The 18,528-nt window shown below is 47.0% G+C and overlaps 1 protein-coding gene across 6 annotated transcripts in view; it reads left to right on the plus strand.

The window, feature by feature from the left end:
* Window positions 1-4,004: 4,004 nt before the first annotated feature.
* Window positions 4,005-18,528, plus strand: part of CD276 (CD276 molecule) — a 17,067-nt gene continuing 2,543 nt past the window's right edge. For 3 of the 6 annotated variants that reach the window (XR_014493564.1, XM_083371684.1, XM_083371687.1), the window contains exons 1-6: window positions 4,005-4,109; window positions 9,033-9,165; window positions 11,783-12,133; window positions 12,940-13,236; window positions 17,137-17,277; window positions 17,943-17,981. Coding sequence is in view for 5 of the 6 variants with exons in the window: in XM_083371684.1 (XP_083227810.1) it covers window positions 9,060-9,165; window positions 11,783-12,133; window positions 12,940-13,236; window positions 17,137-17,277; window positions 17,943-17,981 (934 nt within the window). In the remaining variant the exon portion in view is untranslated. Of the gene's footprint in view, window positions 4,110-9,032; window positions 9,166-11,016; window positions 11,157-11,782; window positions 12,134-12,939; window positions 13,237-17,136; window positions 17,278-17,942; window positions 17,982-18,528 lie in introns of those variants that run through there. The other 3 variants (XM_083371685.1, XM_083371688.1, XM_083371686.1) reach the window with 2 other exon arrangements.

Consider the following 18,528-nt stretch of genomic DNA (forward strand, 5'->3'; position numbering starts at 1 on the left):
ACAGGTCTATTCACTCGGGCATCCTTGGAAGGATGCTGGCTCCACTCTTTCTCTCAATCTTGGCCATTTTAAGCCTTGTGGACTTCTTTCTTTCCAAAAGAAATCTAAATGTGTGGGTTTTGGCTGGCAGTTGTGCCTCTTCCTGCCCTTTGGAGTTCAGAAGCGGTTGTCATATTTCCAAATGTGAATTGCACTTACAACCTACATCTGCAGCAAGATTACTATATGCTTAAAAATCTGAAAAGCTCAGCATTTTAGGGATGGCTAAATTTCATCTCTTTTGATGAAAGAAAAGGCAGTGTTTAAATGTATGGCTGATCGACGGACATCTTGCATGAAACAGAGAAAAAAAATGTACTCGTGGCTTTGATGTTTAGAAAATAAAAATAGGTAATAGAAAAAAGTGAGCTTCTTTTTTTAACCATAGAGTAAGAAATAACCTGGTGATTATACTTGTCTTCGTGGCAAAGAAATTGGAATCCGTTTTCTAATTTTATTCCTTGTTTCTGCACCTTTGTCTTTTTCTCTTTTTTCTTTGCTTCTTTGTTTTGTATTATCTTTGCTTCATTTTTATACTTTATATCCTTTTAAAAATACAACTGATATTAAAAAGCGAGAGTGAGAAAGAAATTGTACCTAAAACCTAAAACCTCAGCTTTAAATCAGCTTTAGGAGGGGGAGAAATACCTGTTCTGTGCCAGGCCTAGTTGGTTTGCCTGGGATTTAGCTACTTGTGAATTGGCAAAGAAAGTAAATAAATGCAACTCAAAAGAAGAGACAGGTTTGCATAAATTCTGTATATATTAATTAACAAGCACAGGTGCTTGTTTAAAAATGATTCAGGTTTTCAATGCAGTCTCACTAGAGGTTGTGACTGGGTGATCACCGTGGAATAATCTAAACAGTCCATTAAATCTTTGTTTGTTTTAAATATTTACACATTGCCCTTCAGAATGAATTCCAAAAGAGTCGGCAACTATTAAAAACCCAACATCCAATTAAAAATGCATTACTGACAAGCGGGAGGTTAAAAAAATGGAATAAACAGTATTTAAAATGGCAAAGTGAATGTTGCAACTCCCAGTGCTTATTAAGATGGATTGGCTCATTAGAAGTTCGTTAAAAGCTAATAAAAAACCCAAATACAATGAAATTGGGAGGTGGGGAGAAGGAGGTTAAATGAGAGGAATTGGGGTGTTACTGGAATCAACTTGGTCCAGTTTGATCAAACCATAAGCCACATAAATTAAATTGCTTGACTAGAGAAGTAGCAATAACTATTTTTAGAAAATTCTGCAAACCATTTATGAACTTTTTGCTGGATAAAAATGAATTGGTGAAATCTGGATTTACTGGCTATAAAGGACTGCGTATAAGAAGGGAACCATAATGTATTATTTGGGAGGGCAGAAATGGTAATTATATTTGTAACCGCTGCAAAGAAAATAGGAAAAGGCTTTAATTTTTCTCTCTCCCTTATTCTGGCTGTTGTTCACTTCTCCCTCTATTTTTCTTCTCTACCTCTCTTTTTATGTCCAAGCCATGTTGGAGGAGGAAGAGGCGTTTGTTAAGTAAATTGCGCCTGTTTCTACAACCTTTTTTTTTTTGCCATGGGTTGTTAAGCAATTCTCTACAGTCGTTCAATGAATCAAGCAGTCGTTAAGTGAATCCGATTTCTCCCATTGACTTTGCTTGTCTGAAGCCGGAAATGGTGATCCTATGATCCAGGATGCTGCAACGGTTGTAAATACATAGCAGTTGCCAAGCGCCCTGAATCTGATCCTGTTAACATGGGGGTGTTACAACAGTCTTTAAGTGCAAGGAATGGCGATTGTATGTCATTTTTTTTCCGGGCTGGACAATTTTGAACACTTTTGTGCCCAGTCGCAGCAAACAATATATCAGCTTGCAAGGTCTTCTCTAGAATGAGCGCATCTCCCCAGCCTTTGCCATTCCAAGCTGGGTGGACTTCAGCTCCCAGAATCCATTAGCAATGCCCATGCTGCCTGGGGAATTCTGGGATTTGAAGTCCGCACCTCTTAAAGCAGCTGAGGTTGAGAAATGCAGATCTCAAGGGCCACCTGATGATGGATTCAGCGGCTCGCGGGAGTCCATTAAACGAATGGTTCTAAGTCAGGGACTCTGTAGTACACACGGAATACGGTACTGTTGGAAACACAAAAAGCTCCATGTTAAATGCCCATGGAGATTCTCAGCCATCCAGGTCAGTTATCCCAAAGATGCTTTTTCATGAGGCAACTGGGACTTTCTTGTTTTCCTTTTGAAGATGTTTCGCTTCTCATCCAAGAGGCTTCTTCCATTCCCCGCCATCCAGTCAGAGCTGAAGAAGCTTCCTGGACGAGAAGCGAAACGTCTTCGAAGAACAAGTCCAGTTGTCTTGTGAAGAAGCACCGTTGGGACTCCGTGTTCAATCAAAGCCCAGCCCTGCACACAGACACTCTGGAATCCGAGATATATTGTTGATTTATTTATCAGCCAGCTTCCGTGACCCTGTAGTGTCCTCCGCGTGCTCTTCTTTGCTCAGAAGTCAACCAGCCCACGACTCAGACTAGGTTTTGCAAAAAGGGAATACAATTTCTCTCCAGTGCTGCTAAATTTAGTTTGTAGTTCAGTCCCAGACAGGCAATAATACCCAGTAGGCACCCTACGGTCATGTGGTTGGCACAAATGAGTTGTTGGATTGGTGCCAGAGTTGTTTCAAACTTTTCCATTCATGCTGTCCCTTCCTTCCTCCCTTCTTCCATTCCTTTCTTCGTCTGCTAAGCCACCAGGATACGGAGAAGAGGAAAGGCATCTAACCACAGAGGCAGGTATATGCCCACCTTTCCATTTCCTCCAAGGTAAACAATGTTGTGCAGTCCCAGTTGCTAAGATGCAGCAAACAACACGTCAAGGTCGCCTTCGCCTCTCCAAGCTGGGTGGACTTCAGCTCCCAGAATCCTTAGCAATGCCCATTGCTGCCTGAGGAATCCTGGGAGTTGAAGTCCACACTTTTTCAAGCGCCCGAAGGGTTGAGAAACGCCGGTCCCAGGACGGGGTTCAGCAGCTCGCGCGAGTCCAGCCCTCCCCGCTTTGCACGGCAAAAACCCTAAGCTGCTAATCAAGCGTGTTCAGTGCAACGTGCGGATGGGGATCCAGGTGGTGGGAAGTCGGGTTCTGTCTTTAAGAGGCTCTTCATTTTCCCGGTGGGAAGCATTGAAAGCGTTGGCTTCAACCGCAGGGGTCCCATTTGGCCGTCCGAGGGGAGGCCAGGCTTTCCTCTGCCACGGGGCAGCTGTCCAAGCTGAAAACAAGCAGCCTTAGGTGGCCAGGAGTCACCTCGTCCAACGTGGTCGAACCTTCCGATCAGAAAAGAGGGACCTTGGAGGTCTTCTAGTCCAACCCGCTGCTCAGGCAGGAAACCTGATCCATTTCAGACAAGTGGCTGTCCAGTCTCTTCTTAAACACCTCCGGGATGAAAGCACCCACAACATCTGGTGGCCAGTCGTTCCGCCGGCTAATTGTCCTCGCTGTTAGGAAGTTTCTCCTTAATTCCAGGTTGCTTCTCTCCTTGACTGGTTTCCACCCGTTGCTTCTAGTTTTACCTTCTGGTGCTTTGACACCCCCCGCCCCCCACCCTCCTTCTTTGCGGCAGCCCCTCAAACACTGGATCAGCGCTCTCGGGTCGTCATCCCTAGCCCTTCTTTTCTCTTTCTCCACCCTTCCCCTCCCCTTTTCCCCTCCTCCCTCTTGGCCCCCCTCCCCGTCCCCAGATCCCCGCTCTCCCCACCCCGGAAGCCAGGGGGCTGGGATTGCCTCCCGCTCGGCTCGGCTCGGCTCTCGCCGGGGTCTGGACAAGCTGGGATCTGCGCGCCCGGAGGGGACGCAGAGAGGCTGGTGGAGACCCGCCCTTGTCTGGCGGCGCTGGAAAGGAAGGGCGGCGAGAGAAGGAGGGGACGAGAGGAGGAGGAGGAGGAGGAGGAGGAGGAGGAGGAGGAGGAGGAGGAGGAGGAGGAGGAGGAGCGGGTAAGGCGATCTGACTCCGGCCAGGCTGCAGGCGAGGCTCCCTAGATTGGCCGGCGCAACTTAGACGGACTTTGACTTGCGGGGTAGGGGGAGCTCTCTGATCGGAACTGGGGAGGGGGCGGAGGGAAAGAAGGAAAGTCTTAGCCGGAGGGAAGGAAGCAGAACCCCCTCCCCTCCTGTCCACCCCCTCCCTCCCTCCCTCCCTCCCTCCCTCCCTCCGGGTCTAGAAGGCAGCTGGAAGGGGCTTCTCCGGCCCCCCCTCCCCTTCCCGTCGCCGCGCCTCCTTGCTAAAAACAAAGCCCTGCCCGGGATCTCCGATTCGCCTAAAGTCCGGCCACGCGTCCGTCTCTGCATCCGAGCCAGCGGCTCTCCTTTTCGTTTCGTTCCCGCCGTTTGCTTTGGGGCCGGCCACGTAGGTCTGCCGAGTTAGAAGTCGGGAGAGGAAACGGCTCCGCTTTCCCCGCTTCCCACCCACCCACCCACGGCTCACCTTTAGCAGCAGCGTCAAGCCCCACTCCGGGAAGAACAAGGGGTGGGGAAGGGTCCCGGATCCGTGGAAACGGGCAGGGATCAACAAATGACTTTCAGTCTGGGGGACTGAAAGGGGAAGGTGCTAGTTGTGGCTGGCGGGGGTGTCATAATCCGAAATGCAATTCGGATTGCCCTGCAGAGTGTGGCGATGGTAGGATGGTTCAGAAGCCGGGTGGGTGGGTGGGTGGGTGGGTAGGTAGGTAGATAGACAGATAGACAGACAGACAGACTGACAGACAAGATATATATGGTTGGAGATAGATATATATGGATGGAGATATATATATGGATATATATATATATATGGATAGATAGATAGATAGATAGATAGATAGATAGATAGATAGATAGATAGATAGATAGATAGATAGATAGATAGACGAGAGAGAGATGATAGATAGATAGATAGATAGATAGATAGATAGATAGACGAGAGAGAGATGATAGATAGATAGATAGATAGATAGATAGATAGATAGATAGATAGATAGACGAGAGAGAGATGATAGATAGATAGATAGATAGATAGATAGATAGACGAGAGAGAGATGATAGATAGATAGATAGATAGATAGATAGATAGATAGATAGATAGATAGATAAAAACCTACTGCAATGTATTCAGCAGGAAAGTTCAGCAAACTTATCGTTTGCATGGTGAATGTGACCTTAGCTGTACTGTTGTAGACTGGGATTCCTCTCTCTCTCTCTCTCTCTCTCTCTCTCTCTCTCTCTCTCTCTCTCTCTCTCTCTCTCTCTCTCTCTCTCTCTCTGTGTTCGAAATTGGCTTTGGGAATTTCCCAAAATACACATTCTGTTCTATTTTCTGTTCTGTCCTTTCCCCCCTCCTCTTACTTCCCTGATCTTCCTGCTTGCCCAAACCTTTTAGAAAGTTGGACCTCCAGAATCTAATGTTAATTTAGAAATCCGAAACTGTGCCTACACCAGGGAACTTCCGCCTGGCCAGCTGGGCTTGGAGCCAGACAAACGACCACATCGGATGGATGTGGTGAAGTTGGCAAAGCAAAGCAGATTGTGGGCTTCTCACCAATTGCTCCGCCGGTCTGCAAAAGCAGTTTCTTGGGCTCAGCTGGAGAATCAACCCCAATCTTAACTTTGTGACATCTGGACCGAAGCATTTCCCAGCCTTTGGTGGGGATGCCAGTTTCAAAGGGTGTCTTGTCTCTCTGTGTGTATCCTTCCTCACTTGTGTGTATCCTTCCTCACTTCCTGATCTGCCCCCTTGGAGTAGGATGCCTCCGATGCGGCACAGCTGGCCATCTGTTTCCTCTGGCGGGATGACTCCATTATGCAAGGTTGGCTAGATGGCTGCGCATGAGGACTGATTGGATTGGGGTTCTCCGTTTACACCGTCTTCTTTCCAGAAACCAACAGGATGTCATTGGGTCAAGGGGAAAGAATGACCAGGCCAAAGAGAAACCGATCTTTTCTCTTTCCCTAGCCCTACTGGTTAGTTAGTGTAGTTTAACAGAATAGCAGAGTTGGAAGGGACCTTGAAGGTCTTCTAGTCCAGCCCCCTACTTAAGCAGGAGACTATATACCATTTCGGACAGACGGCTGCCCAATTTGTTCTTTAAAACCTTCCGTGTTGGAGCACCAACAACTTCTGGAGGCAAGTTGTTCCGCTGATTAATTGTTCTCATGGTTAGGAAATTTCTCCTTAGTTCTAAGTTGCTTCTCTCCTTGGTTAGTTTCCATCCGTTGCTTCTTGTCCTGCCCTCAGGTGCTTTGGAGCAGAGATCCCCAACGTTTTGGGCACCAGGGACCGGTTCCGTGGAGAGAGGTTTTTCCGCGGACCAGAGAGTGTGTGGTTTTGTGTGTTGTCTCACGGATGGGGCTTTGCTTGTTTGTGTGGACCAGTTGCTGGTGTGCCACGGACTGGTACCAGTCCACGGACCAGGGGTTGGGGACCCCTGCTTTGGAGAATAGGTTGACCCCCTCTTCTTTGTGGTAGCCTCTTAGATATTGGAGGACTGCTATCACGCCATCCCTAGCCCTTCTTTTCATTAAATTAGACATACCCAATTCCTGCAACTGTTCTTTATATGTTTTTAGCCTCCGGTCCCCTAATCATTTTTACCTTTTTGAGAAAGAACTTCCCGTGATGAATTCAATTGGGAACACATAGACCAACATAACGTTCTCCAGATGTCTTGGGGTTACAGCTTCCAACGTTTTCAGCCTTCCTTGCTGGCCAATGATCCTGAAAAATTGTAATTCTAACTCACCCAGTTGGGAAAGACTGGTGCACAAAATCCCTTTTTCAACAGAAATAAATCATCTTCCTGGCTTCTGAAGCAAAGGAAATGGAGGAAATCGATTGACCAAAGCTTTGTAAATTTCACCTCTGCAAAGAAGAGGCCTGACTAATAGGGAAAGTCCTGACACCAAGCTGCTCTTTTGTGATAGCTCTTTGCGTGTTTTGAGGACTACATAAGACAACTGGGCTTGCCAAGGCTGGCCTGGAGATAGGTTGTTTGCTCAATCACACAGGAAAGATGAATCAAAGGCTGGAAGCAACCATTTCAAAATCTACTGTCCCAGTCGAGATACAGAAATTATATCATGTATTTAATTGGGACATTACACTTTTAAGACCACCATCCAAGCACAATTCCAGAGGGGGAAGAATGTTACATAATTCAAGCTTGCATGTATCTTTCCCCAATCCGTGGCTCCTTCTAGGAGAATTTGGCATTATGCATTATCTTGCACGCTTGTATTTTCTGCCATGTAATACAGCTGGCACGCTTTCCTGGCAGGCAAAAAAAAAAAAAAAATTAGCCTTGACAATTACAGGGTTCTGTTGGTAGGGAAAGAGAAAGCAGAAGAGTCCTAGTAGAAGGAGGCTAAAAATATAAACATGGAAGACCTCATAAATAGAGAATTCCTGATGACGTTGACTAAATAGGCTTGTGACAATCATAATTACAGGGCCAAGAATGGGTGGAGATAAGGCAGAAGAAGGAAAACAGACTGATATAACTGTCTGGATTTTGCAGAAGAGCTGATGGATTTTCTTGGGCAGAAGTGAATTTCAGTGAGAAGATTGAAACCCACCTTCAGTGTTGTGACAGACAGTCGTTTTCCGAAAATTCTCCTCTCCCAGAAAAATGTTTGGTCTACCTTATTCTTGGGAGGTCCACGAGAATTTGTTAGGATGTTCTTGAGCTGACTTGGTTGTTGAAGGTAGCAGAAAACACCATTGCTGGAATTGCTGGTGTGCTTAAACCTGTTTCTAGCCTTCAAACATCTCTCTGATCACCCAGATGGATGAATCTTTGTTTCTTTGTAAATGTAGAAGGACTGGCTGAGCCTGTGGTTGGGGTCAAAAGAGGAATCAGCCTGGAGTCTCTACATAGCCACGAACAAAACCCAACCCCTCTTGACCCTTATCTAATGCCAAGATAGTGCTAACCATTAGCTGAGGAGTTTCTTGTGCAGAGGCATGATTAGTAATCAATCAGTTTAATTGGACTTTCACGTGTGGTCCTGATCTTTCACACCTGACATTTATCTACTTAACGGTTAACACTACCTTGGCATTAGATAAGGGTCAACAGAATTCAAGAGGGGTTGGACTTTGTAGCTGTGGCTCAGTGGGTTAAGACACTGAGCTTGTCGATCAAAAGGTCGGCAGTTTGCCGGGTCGAATCCCGAGTGCTGCGTAACAGAGTGAGTGCCTGTTACTCGTCCCAGCTTCTGCCAACCTAGCAGTTCGAAAGCACGTAAAAATGCAAGTAGAAAAATAGGGACCGCTATGGTGGGAAGGTAACAGCGTTCCGTGCGCCTTTGGCGTCTAGTCATGCCAGCCACATGACCACGGAGACGTCCTCGGACAAGCGCTGGCTCTTCGGCTTTGAAACGGAGATGAGCACCAGCCCCTAGAGTCGGAAACGACTAGCACGCGTGTGCGGGGGAACCTTTACCTTTACCTTAGAGACACTGGATTGATTCCTCTTTTGACTACAACCACAGGCTTAGCCAGTCCTTCTCCTACACTAAATTAATGGAAACCAAGAGAGCCAAAGCAAGAGGATTATGCAGAGATGGTGATATGCATCATTTGGGCTACTTGAGAAGTCGAGGCAAAAGCACCCTATGCCAGGGGTCTTCAAACTTGGCAACTTGAAGACCACTGTCCTATACCATACCTTAAAATGTCATTGAAGGCACCTTAAAAAATCCTGCTGTGAGTAGCTCTCCTGGTTTCTATGTGGGCCTTTCATGGAAGGATTGTTGAAGATGTTTGCTGTTCTCTTTCTCTTTCCCAAGGTCCTTGTTTAGTGTTCGGTTCTAGCCTACAGCCCTAGAACATCCTGGATATCACCTCATCTAAGTACTAACCAAATAAAACCATGGTTTGGATTGTCCACAGTTTGTAGCGTTGTAACATGGAGAATAGACCTGGTGTTTTGCGCATGTCTTACTTACCCTGTTTGGTTTCCCTTCAGGAAGAGGATCACTGCTTTCTCTTGACCATGCGCCCCAACACTTGCGGGCCTCCTGGCTCCCAAAACTCTTCCGTCGGAAGGAAACTCTGTGTCCAGTTGCTGCTTCTGGGTTCTCTCCTGCCCACTTGGCTAGGTAAGTAAGAGGAGCATCATGGACTTGCCTTCTTAATTTTTCCCTTCCCAGTTCCAAGTTGGATTTGGTTAAGGATGACGTCTATCTCCTTATATTTCTGGAATTGTTAGATGATACCAATAAAGGCAAATATTTGTAGCTCAGGGTTGAACCGAGGGGTCCTTGGCGCTCTCTGAGCTTGGTTGTTTTCTTGCAGACGTTTCCTTACCCAAACTAGGTAACATCATCAGTGTTCTGATGCACTGGTGATGTTATCTAGTTGGGTAACGAAGCATCTGCAAGAAAACAACCAAGCTCAGAGAGCACCAAGGACCCCATAGTCTTCTGCCTCCTCCTCCTCCTCCTCCACTCTGCAAATCCCCCTCCCTTCTAGCACTGATGATGTTACCTAGTTGGGTCATGAAACATCTGCAAGGAAACCACCAACCTCAAAAACCTCCTCCTCCTGCCACTCTACTCTCTTCTAGCACTGATGATGTTACCTATAACATAATGAAGTGTCTGCGAGAAAACAGCCAAACTCAGAGAGCACCAAGGACCCTACAGTCCTCCTCCTTTTCCTCACACTCTACTCTCTTCTGGCACTGATGATGTTACCTAGTTGGGAAATGAAGCGTCTGCAAGAAAACAAGGCGAGTTCAGAGAGAAAACAACCAAGCTCAGGATCCCTCGCTGTTAAAGTGTAACGGTCTGTGGGAATGATCTGGGAAGAGAAGAAGGAGAGGCAACCTGTGTGTATCCCTACTCACGGAAGGTGGGAGGGCGGGGGAAATGTTTCAGAAAGGACCCTCCCCACTTTTCCAAAGAGTAAAAGGACTCAGTTAGCAACTGCCGTGACAACTGTAGGAAAAAGGTCATCAAAAAAAGGGTTCTGGAGGCCAGAACCGAACGCTAAACAAGGATCTTGGGAAAGAGAAGAGCAAACATCTTCAACAATCCTTCCATGAAAGGCCCACATAGAAACCAGGAGAGCTGCTCATAGCAGGGTTTTTTTTTAAGGTGCCTTCACTGACAATTTTTGATAGGGTTTTGTAGGGTGCTCATTTAACAACCAAGGGACGCGGTGGCTCAGTGAGTTAGGACGCTGAGCCTGTCGATCGGAAGGTTGGCAGTTTGGCGGGTCGAATCCCGAGTGCCGCGTAACAGAGTGAGCGCCTGTTACTCGTCCCAGCTTCTGCCAACCTAGCAGTTCAAAAGCACGTAAAAATGCAAGTAGAAAAATAGGGACCACTACGGTGGGAAGGGAACAGCGCTCCGTGTGCCTTTGGTGTCTAGTCATGCCGGCCACATGACCACGGAGACGTCCTCGGACAAGCGCTGGCTCTTCGGCTTTGAAACGGAGATGAGCACCAGCCCCTAGAGTCGGAAACGACTAGCACGCATGTGCGGGGGAACCTTTACCTTTACCATTTAACAACCACCTTACTTAGCAACGGAAATTCTGGCCCCAACTGTGGTCATATGTTGAGGACTATCTGTGATAGTGAAGAGACTTCTTCTCCACTCCCAGTCTCCGAAGCTTTTCTCATCTTCTTGGATGCTTCGCCTGCCCCAGGGACGGTTCCATATCCAACGTCTGACTGGTTCTTTGTTCTCAAGCAAAGCACATCTGTGCATGAATGAAAGATCACAAGTTGTGTTTTAGTTCTCTGGAGTGTTAACACTTGGAGTCAGCTCTGCCTCCCTCCCCGCAAAATGCATCCAGAGCTGCAATGAGGCATAAAGCTGTTGCGATGAAGCTAGACTGACATCTAGAGGTGAACATCTGAGCTTCTGGGTGGTTGTGTGATTTTTTAAAATTATTATTATTTTTAATCATCGTTTTCTATTTGGCTGCTCTACGTTGTTCAGATGTGGGCAGAATTCCTCTAGACTTCAGGCTATCTCTTATTGGGGATTTTGGTGTCAAAAGTCCAGTGTGAACAGAACCATGGTTCCCTCCAGAAGAAGGTCTACACTTCAAGGCTGGATGCCCCAAAGCAGAAAGTCAGGTGTGTCTTAAACACGCTTTGTTTGAGCAAGCCACAATGGGTTTAGTTTGTACAGCACACTACACTGTAAACAAGGGTTCAAAAACCACAGTGTCTGGCTGGGCATGAGCTGTAAATGACGTGAAATAGGGGGTGCCTGAGCATTTTGCACGAACCAGCCAACCTTAGTTGAGCAGGAGTGCAAAAGGTGGATTCTTAGTTTGTGGTGCACCATGGGTGATGGGATATACCTAGCATGCACCAGAAGCTCAGATGAGCTGTGGTGGCGCAGTGATTAGAATACAACACTGCAGGCTACTTCTGCTGACTGCCGGCTGTCGACAGTTCAATCCTGACTGGCTTAAGGTGGACTCAGCCTTCCAGCCTTCTGAGGTGGGTAAAATGAGGACCCAGGTTGTTGGGGGGCTGAATATGCTGACTCTGTAAACCGCTTAGAGAGGGTTGCAAAAGCACTGTGAAGCAGTGTATACCATAAGTCTATGTGCTCTTGCTTTCAGTGGAGACTGCCGATGGCCAAGGGAATGCCAGAGTACGAGGCTTCATCCCCAGAGCTTGCCTCTGCTTTCTGCCCGTCACCCAGCAGTGAAGTCTTTGCTTTGTGTTGTGTTGCGTCCTCTTCCCTTCAGGAGCCATGGAAATCAAGGTCTCCGAAGACCCCGTGGTGGCCCTCGTCGGCCATGATGCCATTCTCCACTGTTCCTTCTCGCCGGATGCCAATTTCAGCCTGAACGACCTCAGCCTCTTCTGGCAGGTGACGGACACCAACCAGCTGGTGCACGGCTTCACGGAGGGTCAGGAGCAGCCGGCCTACCAGGGCAGCAGTTACGCCAACCGCACCGCCCTCTTTTATGACCAGCTGGCCCGCGGCAACATGTCCTTGCTCCTGCGCCACGTGCAGATTTCTGACGAGGGGAGCTTCACCTGCTTCGTCAAAGTGCGGGACTTCAGCCGGGCTGCTGTGACTCTGCAAATGGCAGGTGAGCTTCAAGGAAGTTGAGGGGGTCAGGTTGGTTCCCGAGCTGCAGGTTGTCCTCAACTGACAGCGGTTGGTTTAGTGGCCGCTCGAAGTTGCCACGGCGCTGAAAAAAGGGACTTATCCCCGTGACCGACCTGATCTTATGACCTTTGTGGCGACATTGTTAAATGAAGGCCTTGGTGGCTAAGCAAAACCATTGTTTGTTGTGGGTCAGTTTTGTCAAAAATCAGATGTAAAAGCCAATTTGGGGCAAAAACATTGTGGAATGCAGTCACAGGATTGCAGGGGATGAAAACAGCTGCAAGTCTAGGCCCATTGTTGGGGTGTTTGCGCACGTCTGGGAGCGAGGGGTGGCTGCCAGAACTTTGGAAATGGTCGCGAGCGCTCCCAGGGAGATGTGTTGTGACTTTGAACGGTCACTAAGGGACGGCCATACATCAAGGACAGCCTGCATTGATTCCAAATAGGAAATAGTTCAGTTGCTGGAATTCTTATCAACGTCCACCCATTTGTTTCATAAAACTTGCGAAAGAGAAAACTCTTGTCTGAGGATTTAGGCGAGCTGCCAAAGAGACAGACAGTGGAATCTGAATCCACTCTGAATCTGTGTCCCAAATGGTCATTATGCCAGGTTTGCTAGGTTGCCGATGGTCAGGCCAAGCGGTTGTTAGGTAAGTGATGTACGTGTGAGGACCAATTGTAACTCATATTTCTCCATGGTAACTTCTGACGGTTGCTAATTAAAGGACTGCAAATTGTGTGGGTTTGGTCGTGAACCATCCCTGATCCACTCTTCTCCTGTTTTAGCTCTCTACTCCAAGCCGAACATGAATTTGGAACCCAGCAAGAACCTGAAGCCGGGTGACCTGGTCAAAGTCAGATGCCACAGCTTCTTGGGGTACCCTGAAGCTATTGTGCTCTGGCAAGATAGCCACGGCAACAACATCACCGAGAATATCACCACCTCCCAGATAGCCAATGAGCAGGGACTCTTTGATGTCCAGAGTACGCTCCAGGTGCTGCTTGAACCTAACAGCACCTACAGTTGCCTGATCAAGAGTCCTTTGCTTCAGCAGTTGACCCACGCTTCCGTCACCATCACAGGTCTGTGCCTTGCAGGGACAGGGTGAGGTCTGGGACAGTCAGTGAGTAGGGGATCTTCACTGGCTGTTCTGGGATGGAGGGTGGACCTAGCTGGAAATGCAGACATCTGTGGAATAAGCAGTGGAGTGGAGTGGAATAGAATAGAGAATAGAGAATAGAGAATAGAGAATAGAGAATAGAGAATAGAGAATAGAGAATAGAGAATAGAGAATAGAGAATAGAGAATAGAGTAGAATAGAATAGAATAGAATAGAATAGAATGTAAAGTAGAGTAGAGTAGAGTAGAGTAGAGTAGAGTTAGAGTAGAATAGAACAGAATAGAACTATAGAATAGAATAAAGTAGAGAAAGAATAGAACAGAACAGAACAGAATAGAATAGAATATAATTATTAAAATAGAATAGAATAGAATGGAGTAGAGTAGAGAAGAGTTAGAGTAGAATAGAGTTAGAATAGAATAGAACTATAGAATAGAGTAGAGTAGAGAAAGAATAGAACAGAACAGAGTAGAGTAGAGTAGAGTAGAGTAGAGTAGAGTAGAGTAGAGTAGAGTAGAATAGAATAGAATAGAATAGAATAGAATAGAATAGAATAGAATAGAATAGAATAGAACAGAACAGAATAGAAATATAGAACAGAAATATAGAACAGAAATATAGAATAGGGAAAGAATGGAATGGAATAGAATAGAACAGAAAATAGGGAATGGAATGGAATGGAAGTCATAAAATGGGGCAAAGTCCACTTAACAACAGTTTCATGAGCAACAGAAACTGTGGGCTTGATTGTGGTTGTATGTCAAGGACTACCTGTATTGCAATGGCATCCGCCAGTTAGGGAAACGGAAGCCGAGAACTGTCTGTACAGTCTGTATCCTACATGATTGTGTGGATATGTTGAGTTCTCTTTGTCATGTTCTTATCACGCGCTACGTAAATAAATCACTCCGCAGTTATTGCAAGCTGCAAGACTTCCCCAACCTGCCCAGACTAGAACGGATGGTGGGACTGCAGCCTTCAAGGATCAACTTTGGGTGAAGTCTGACCTTTTTTCTGCGAGCAGTCTTGACTCCGCTCGCCTTGCCAACCTATCTTTGCCAGCCTTCCAGATGTCTTTGAGTCATTTCAATTTTTATAGACTCCCCCCTCCCCAGCTCTCGCTAACCTTCTTCACTTGACGGTAACATTAATTAGGGTTTAATTGTCCTTGGCACAGCAATTGCTGCTTTGTGAAAGAAGGTCCCTTCGGGAGCATAAACATTTTGGTTAAACACACAGTGCCACTTGATGGAGCCCAGTAGGGTGGGACATCTGCTGGAACTGTCTTGGGGGGGTGAGCAGCAAAGGAAATGCAAATAAACCCCACATCCATCTTGTTACCCAGGGGTCCCCAAGCCCCGGGCCCTTGACCAGTATTGGCCTGTTTGCCCATTGGAAACCGGGCCGTGCAAGTGACGGGCGAAGTGTGCGAAACTCCATTTACACAAATGGAGTAAATCAGGGGTGTCAAACTCAATTTCACTGAGGGCCGCATCAGCATTGTGGTTGCCCTCAGGGGGCCGGGTGGGTGTGGCCAAGGTGGGCGTGGCCTACTGGGTGGGCGTGGCTAGAGTGCGTATGGCCTACTGGGTGGGCGTGGCCAGCTCTACGTCATTGGCATCAAGGGTGCCTATGGGGGCCTGGGCAGGAGTGGGACAGATCTGAGGGTCTCTGGCGGGAGGAGGGTCTCTGAGCCAGGGCCAAGGCAGTGGGGGCCGTTCCCTCACTGTTTCCAGGATGGCTTCGCGGGCCACATGAAACTACTTCGCGGGCCGGATCTGGCCCCCGGGCCTTGTGTTTGACATGTCTGGAGTAAATGGAGTTTTGCGCCTGAGCATGCACACACCTGCCACTTACATGGAACCGTCCCCTCTTTCCCCCCCCCGCTGCTGTTGCCACCCCCACTGGTCCACGGAACCGGAAAGGTGGGGGACTGCTGTTGTAACCCATCGGTACACCTGGAATATACAGATATATACTGTGGCTTACAACCACAATTCAGCCACAGATTTCTATCGCTAAGCCAGGCAGTTGTTAAGTGAGTTTCGCCCCATTCTATGACCTTCCTTGCCACCACCGTTAAGTGCATCACCTCAGTTTCTCCGTTAGTAACCCGGTTGTTAAGCAAATCTGGCTGGTTGACTTTGCTTGTCCGAAGGTCGCAAAAGGGGATCACGTGGTTCCAGGATAACCGCCACCGTCATAAATATGAGTCAGTTGCCAAACATCTGAATTTTGATCCCTTGACCACAGGGATGCCACAATGGTCATTGTGAAAAGTGTGAAAAGTGGTCCCAAGTCATTTTTTTTTTGAGCCATTGTAACTTCCAGCAGCCACTAAACAAACAGTGTGAGAAGGAATTTCCTAGAATTTGGCATTAAAAACAACCCTCCTTACCATTCTCTCATCTGGGAACAAACCTTTGGCCAGATCAGCTGTGTTAACCAGTTTTTCCTTCACTAATTCAAGGAAAATGTACCTTGCAAACAGATGTCCCAATTGTGCTCAGACTCAAAACTCTTTCATCTTTGGAGCCTTGTCTTAAAACTTGGAACAAAAGGGGAGAAACTGAACAGATTTCAGCTACCTAAAAAGCAGCGGTGGCTTGGCAGCGCATCAAAAACAATCAAGCTCTTTTTCATATGAGGAATTTCAACAAAGGCCCGACGGTGATTGCTTGGTGATTTCTAAAGCCCAGGACGCCCAATCTTTTTTTTTTTTTAAAAAGACATCTCTTCCTAGTTTAATTTAGTTGATTTTCTAGATCACTTTTGTCCTTGTACATCAGATGTTTTGAGTGTCCACGTCACATTTACTCCCTACCAATTTTGGTTTCCAGTGGAGACTGTACTTCTGAATCTTGCTTTGAATGTGTTCCCCCACCCCCCGTGGAGATTTGAAGAGAAAAGCAAGGGAAATTATGTTACTTCACCAACGAAGGGAAATTTTACTCAATTTTACTTCATCTTAATGGACATCCTGAGTGGAAGATTCTGCACACAGCAGGGGGCCTGATTGGATGATCTCGAAGTTGTTTAGGAATGCTAGGAGAGTTAGTAATTTTTTTTTGGGGGGGGGGAGTGTGTGTGTGTGCAAAAATTCTGTGAAACCCCCAGTTGGGAAACTGCCAGCCAGAATGGAAGGAGGACTAAAGCAGGGAATTAGCCCTGAGTTTTTGTGCAGCCACAAGAAACATAAACTTGATAGACCCATGAAACCTGATTTGATTGTTCCCGAGAGAAGGCGAGGAGTCTGGGGGAATTCTTGTAATATAGGTAGAAATCAATAAAGTTGCTGTCTTAGGCTATTCAGGTCTGCCTCTGTTTGCTTGCACCTGACACCCCCAATGTTTAAGTCTGCATAGAAGAGAGGGCAAAGATTTTTGCCCCCTCCCTCCCAAAACAAAGAGGATGCTGTTTATCCAGCAAGCCAAGCCTTCTCCTTTCTCGGCTGTAAAATATCGGCAGACATGAATTCACCTTGCCAACATCCGAAATCTCCCATTGACGGGTGAACCATACAGGGAATCCATTAGGCTGAATGCCTCCTTGTTCAGCTTCTCCTCCTCCTCCTCCGAGCACAGGGTGATAGATCAGCATTTATTTGAATTTATTAGCATAATTATTTAAAGGTTAACGAAGTGTTTTATAGGGTAATTCAACCTGCTATTTCCTGGGAAGTCTTGGGGAACGGCAGCAATTGAAGCATTTAGCTGCATTGTTAGGACTTTTTGGTTCTGAGTAAACGGTTGGCAGCCAACAGCTTTTTGTGGCATGTTGTGATGTGACATCTAACCCACGTGGTGGAGTTTTCCTTGGGTCATCCCGGTCCAATAACTTTTTCTTCTCTGTCTACTTCCAGGACAACACCTTCTCTTTCCAGCAGTAGCCCTCTGGGTCACTGTGGGGCTGTCGATTTTCCTTGTCATCCTTCTGATCGTCCTGGCGTACGTGTGTCAGAAAAAAATCCGGCAAAGTTGCAAAGAGGAGAAAGCAAAAGCCGGTAAGAGTTACTCGTGTGTAGCCATGCGCTGTCTTGAGGCATGCCTTGCGTAACTTTTCAAAAAAACATAACAAAAAAACCAACCCCAATCCCCCCCAGATGTTTCTAGGACTAGGCACTGCTGGGAGTTTGAAGGCAAAAAGGATGCTTCGTATTGCTGGGAAGCTAGCAGCTGTCTGCAACTCTTTAAAGCAGCCGTGTCTTTTTGGTGTGTGCGTTCAGGGCTGTCTCCTACAATTGCCTCACGGCCCTGGGGAAGAATGCTTTTCATTTAAAGCAATGTTACTCAGCTTTGGCAACTTGAAGATGTGTGGACTTTGACTCCCAGAATTCCCCAGCTAGCCATGCTGGCTGGGGAATTCTGGGAGTTGAAGTCCATACATTTTCAATGAAGGGATTGCAGAGAGGCGCTACTACTAAACTCTCTTCATTATTCTAAATATTAAACAATATTGAAGGTAGAAAGAAACCCTTTCCACTGGATGTTGGGGCAAGGATGGTTTTCTTGAGTTTGCCATCAGCCAGTTCCAACTATCCATCTTTGATCTAACCCAGAGTCCTGGCTCACGGGTATTTCTTTGATAAGATGGATTTACAAGCATTCCAGCAAATTTGACACTGGGGTGGTTGAATTTTTTTTTAACCTCTTCTTTCTCCTCCTTCAGGAATAGAAGAGTTAAATGATGGAGAAGGTTCCAAGACAGGTCAGGCAGCAGTTTGATTATCTATCAGTTCCTTGATTGATACCTCCAGGCAGACTTCTGCTCTGGGTTGTTATCAGAGTATAACAATAGACTTATATACCACTTCACAGTGCTTTACAGTCCTCCAAGCGGTTTATAGTCAGCTTATTGCCCCCAACAATCTGGGTCCTCATTTTACCAACCTCGGAAGGCTGAGTCAACCTTGAGCTGGTCAGGATCAAACTCCTGGCAGTGGGCAGAGTCAGCCTACAATGCTGCATTCTAACCATGGTGCCACTCGGGCCCCTTCCTTCCTTCCTTCCTTCCTTCCTTCCTTCCTTCCTTCCTTCCTTCCTTCCTTCCTTCCTTCCTTCCTTCTGTCTCTCCTTCCTTCCTTCCCTCCCTCCCTCCTTCTGCCTCCTTCCCTCCCTCTTCCCTTCCTCCTGTCTCTCCTCCCTCCCTCCCTCCCTTCACAAGAGCACTTATATATGGCTTCATAGTGCTTTGCAGCCCTCTCTGAGCTGGGATTTCCATAAAGGGGTGAGAATTCTGCTGGTATCTCCAAGGT

This window comes from Vipera ursinii (genome assembly GCF_947247035.1).
Source record: "Vipera ursinii genome assembly, chromosome: 11".
In the NCBI taxonomy this organism is placed as follows: domain Eukaryota; kingdom Metazoa; phylum Chordata; class Lepidosauria; order Squamata; family Viperidae; genus Vipera; species Vipera ursinii.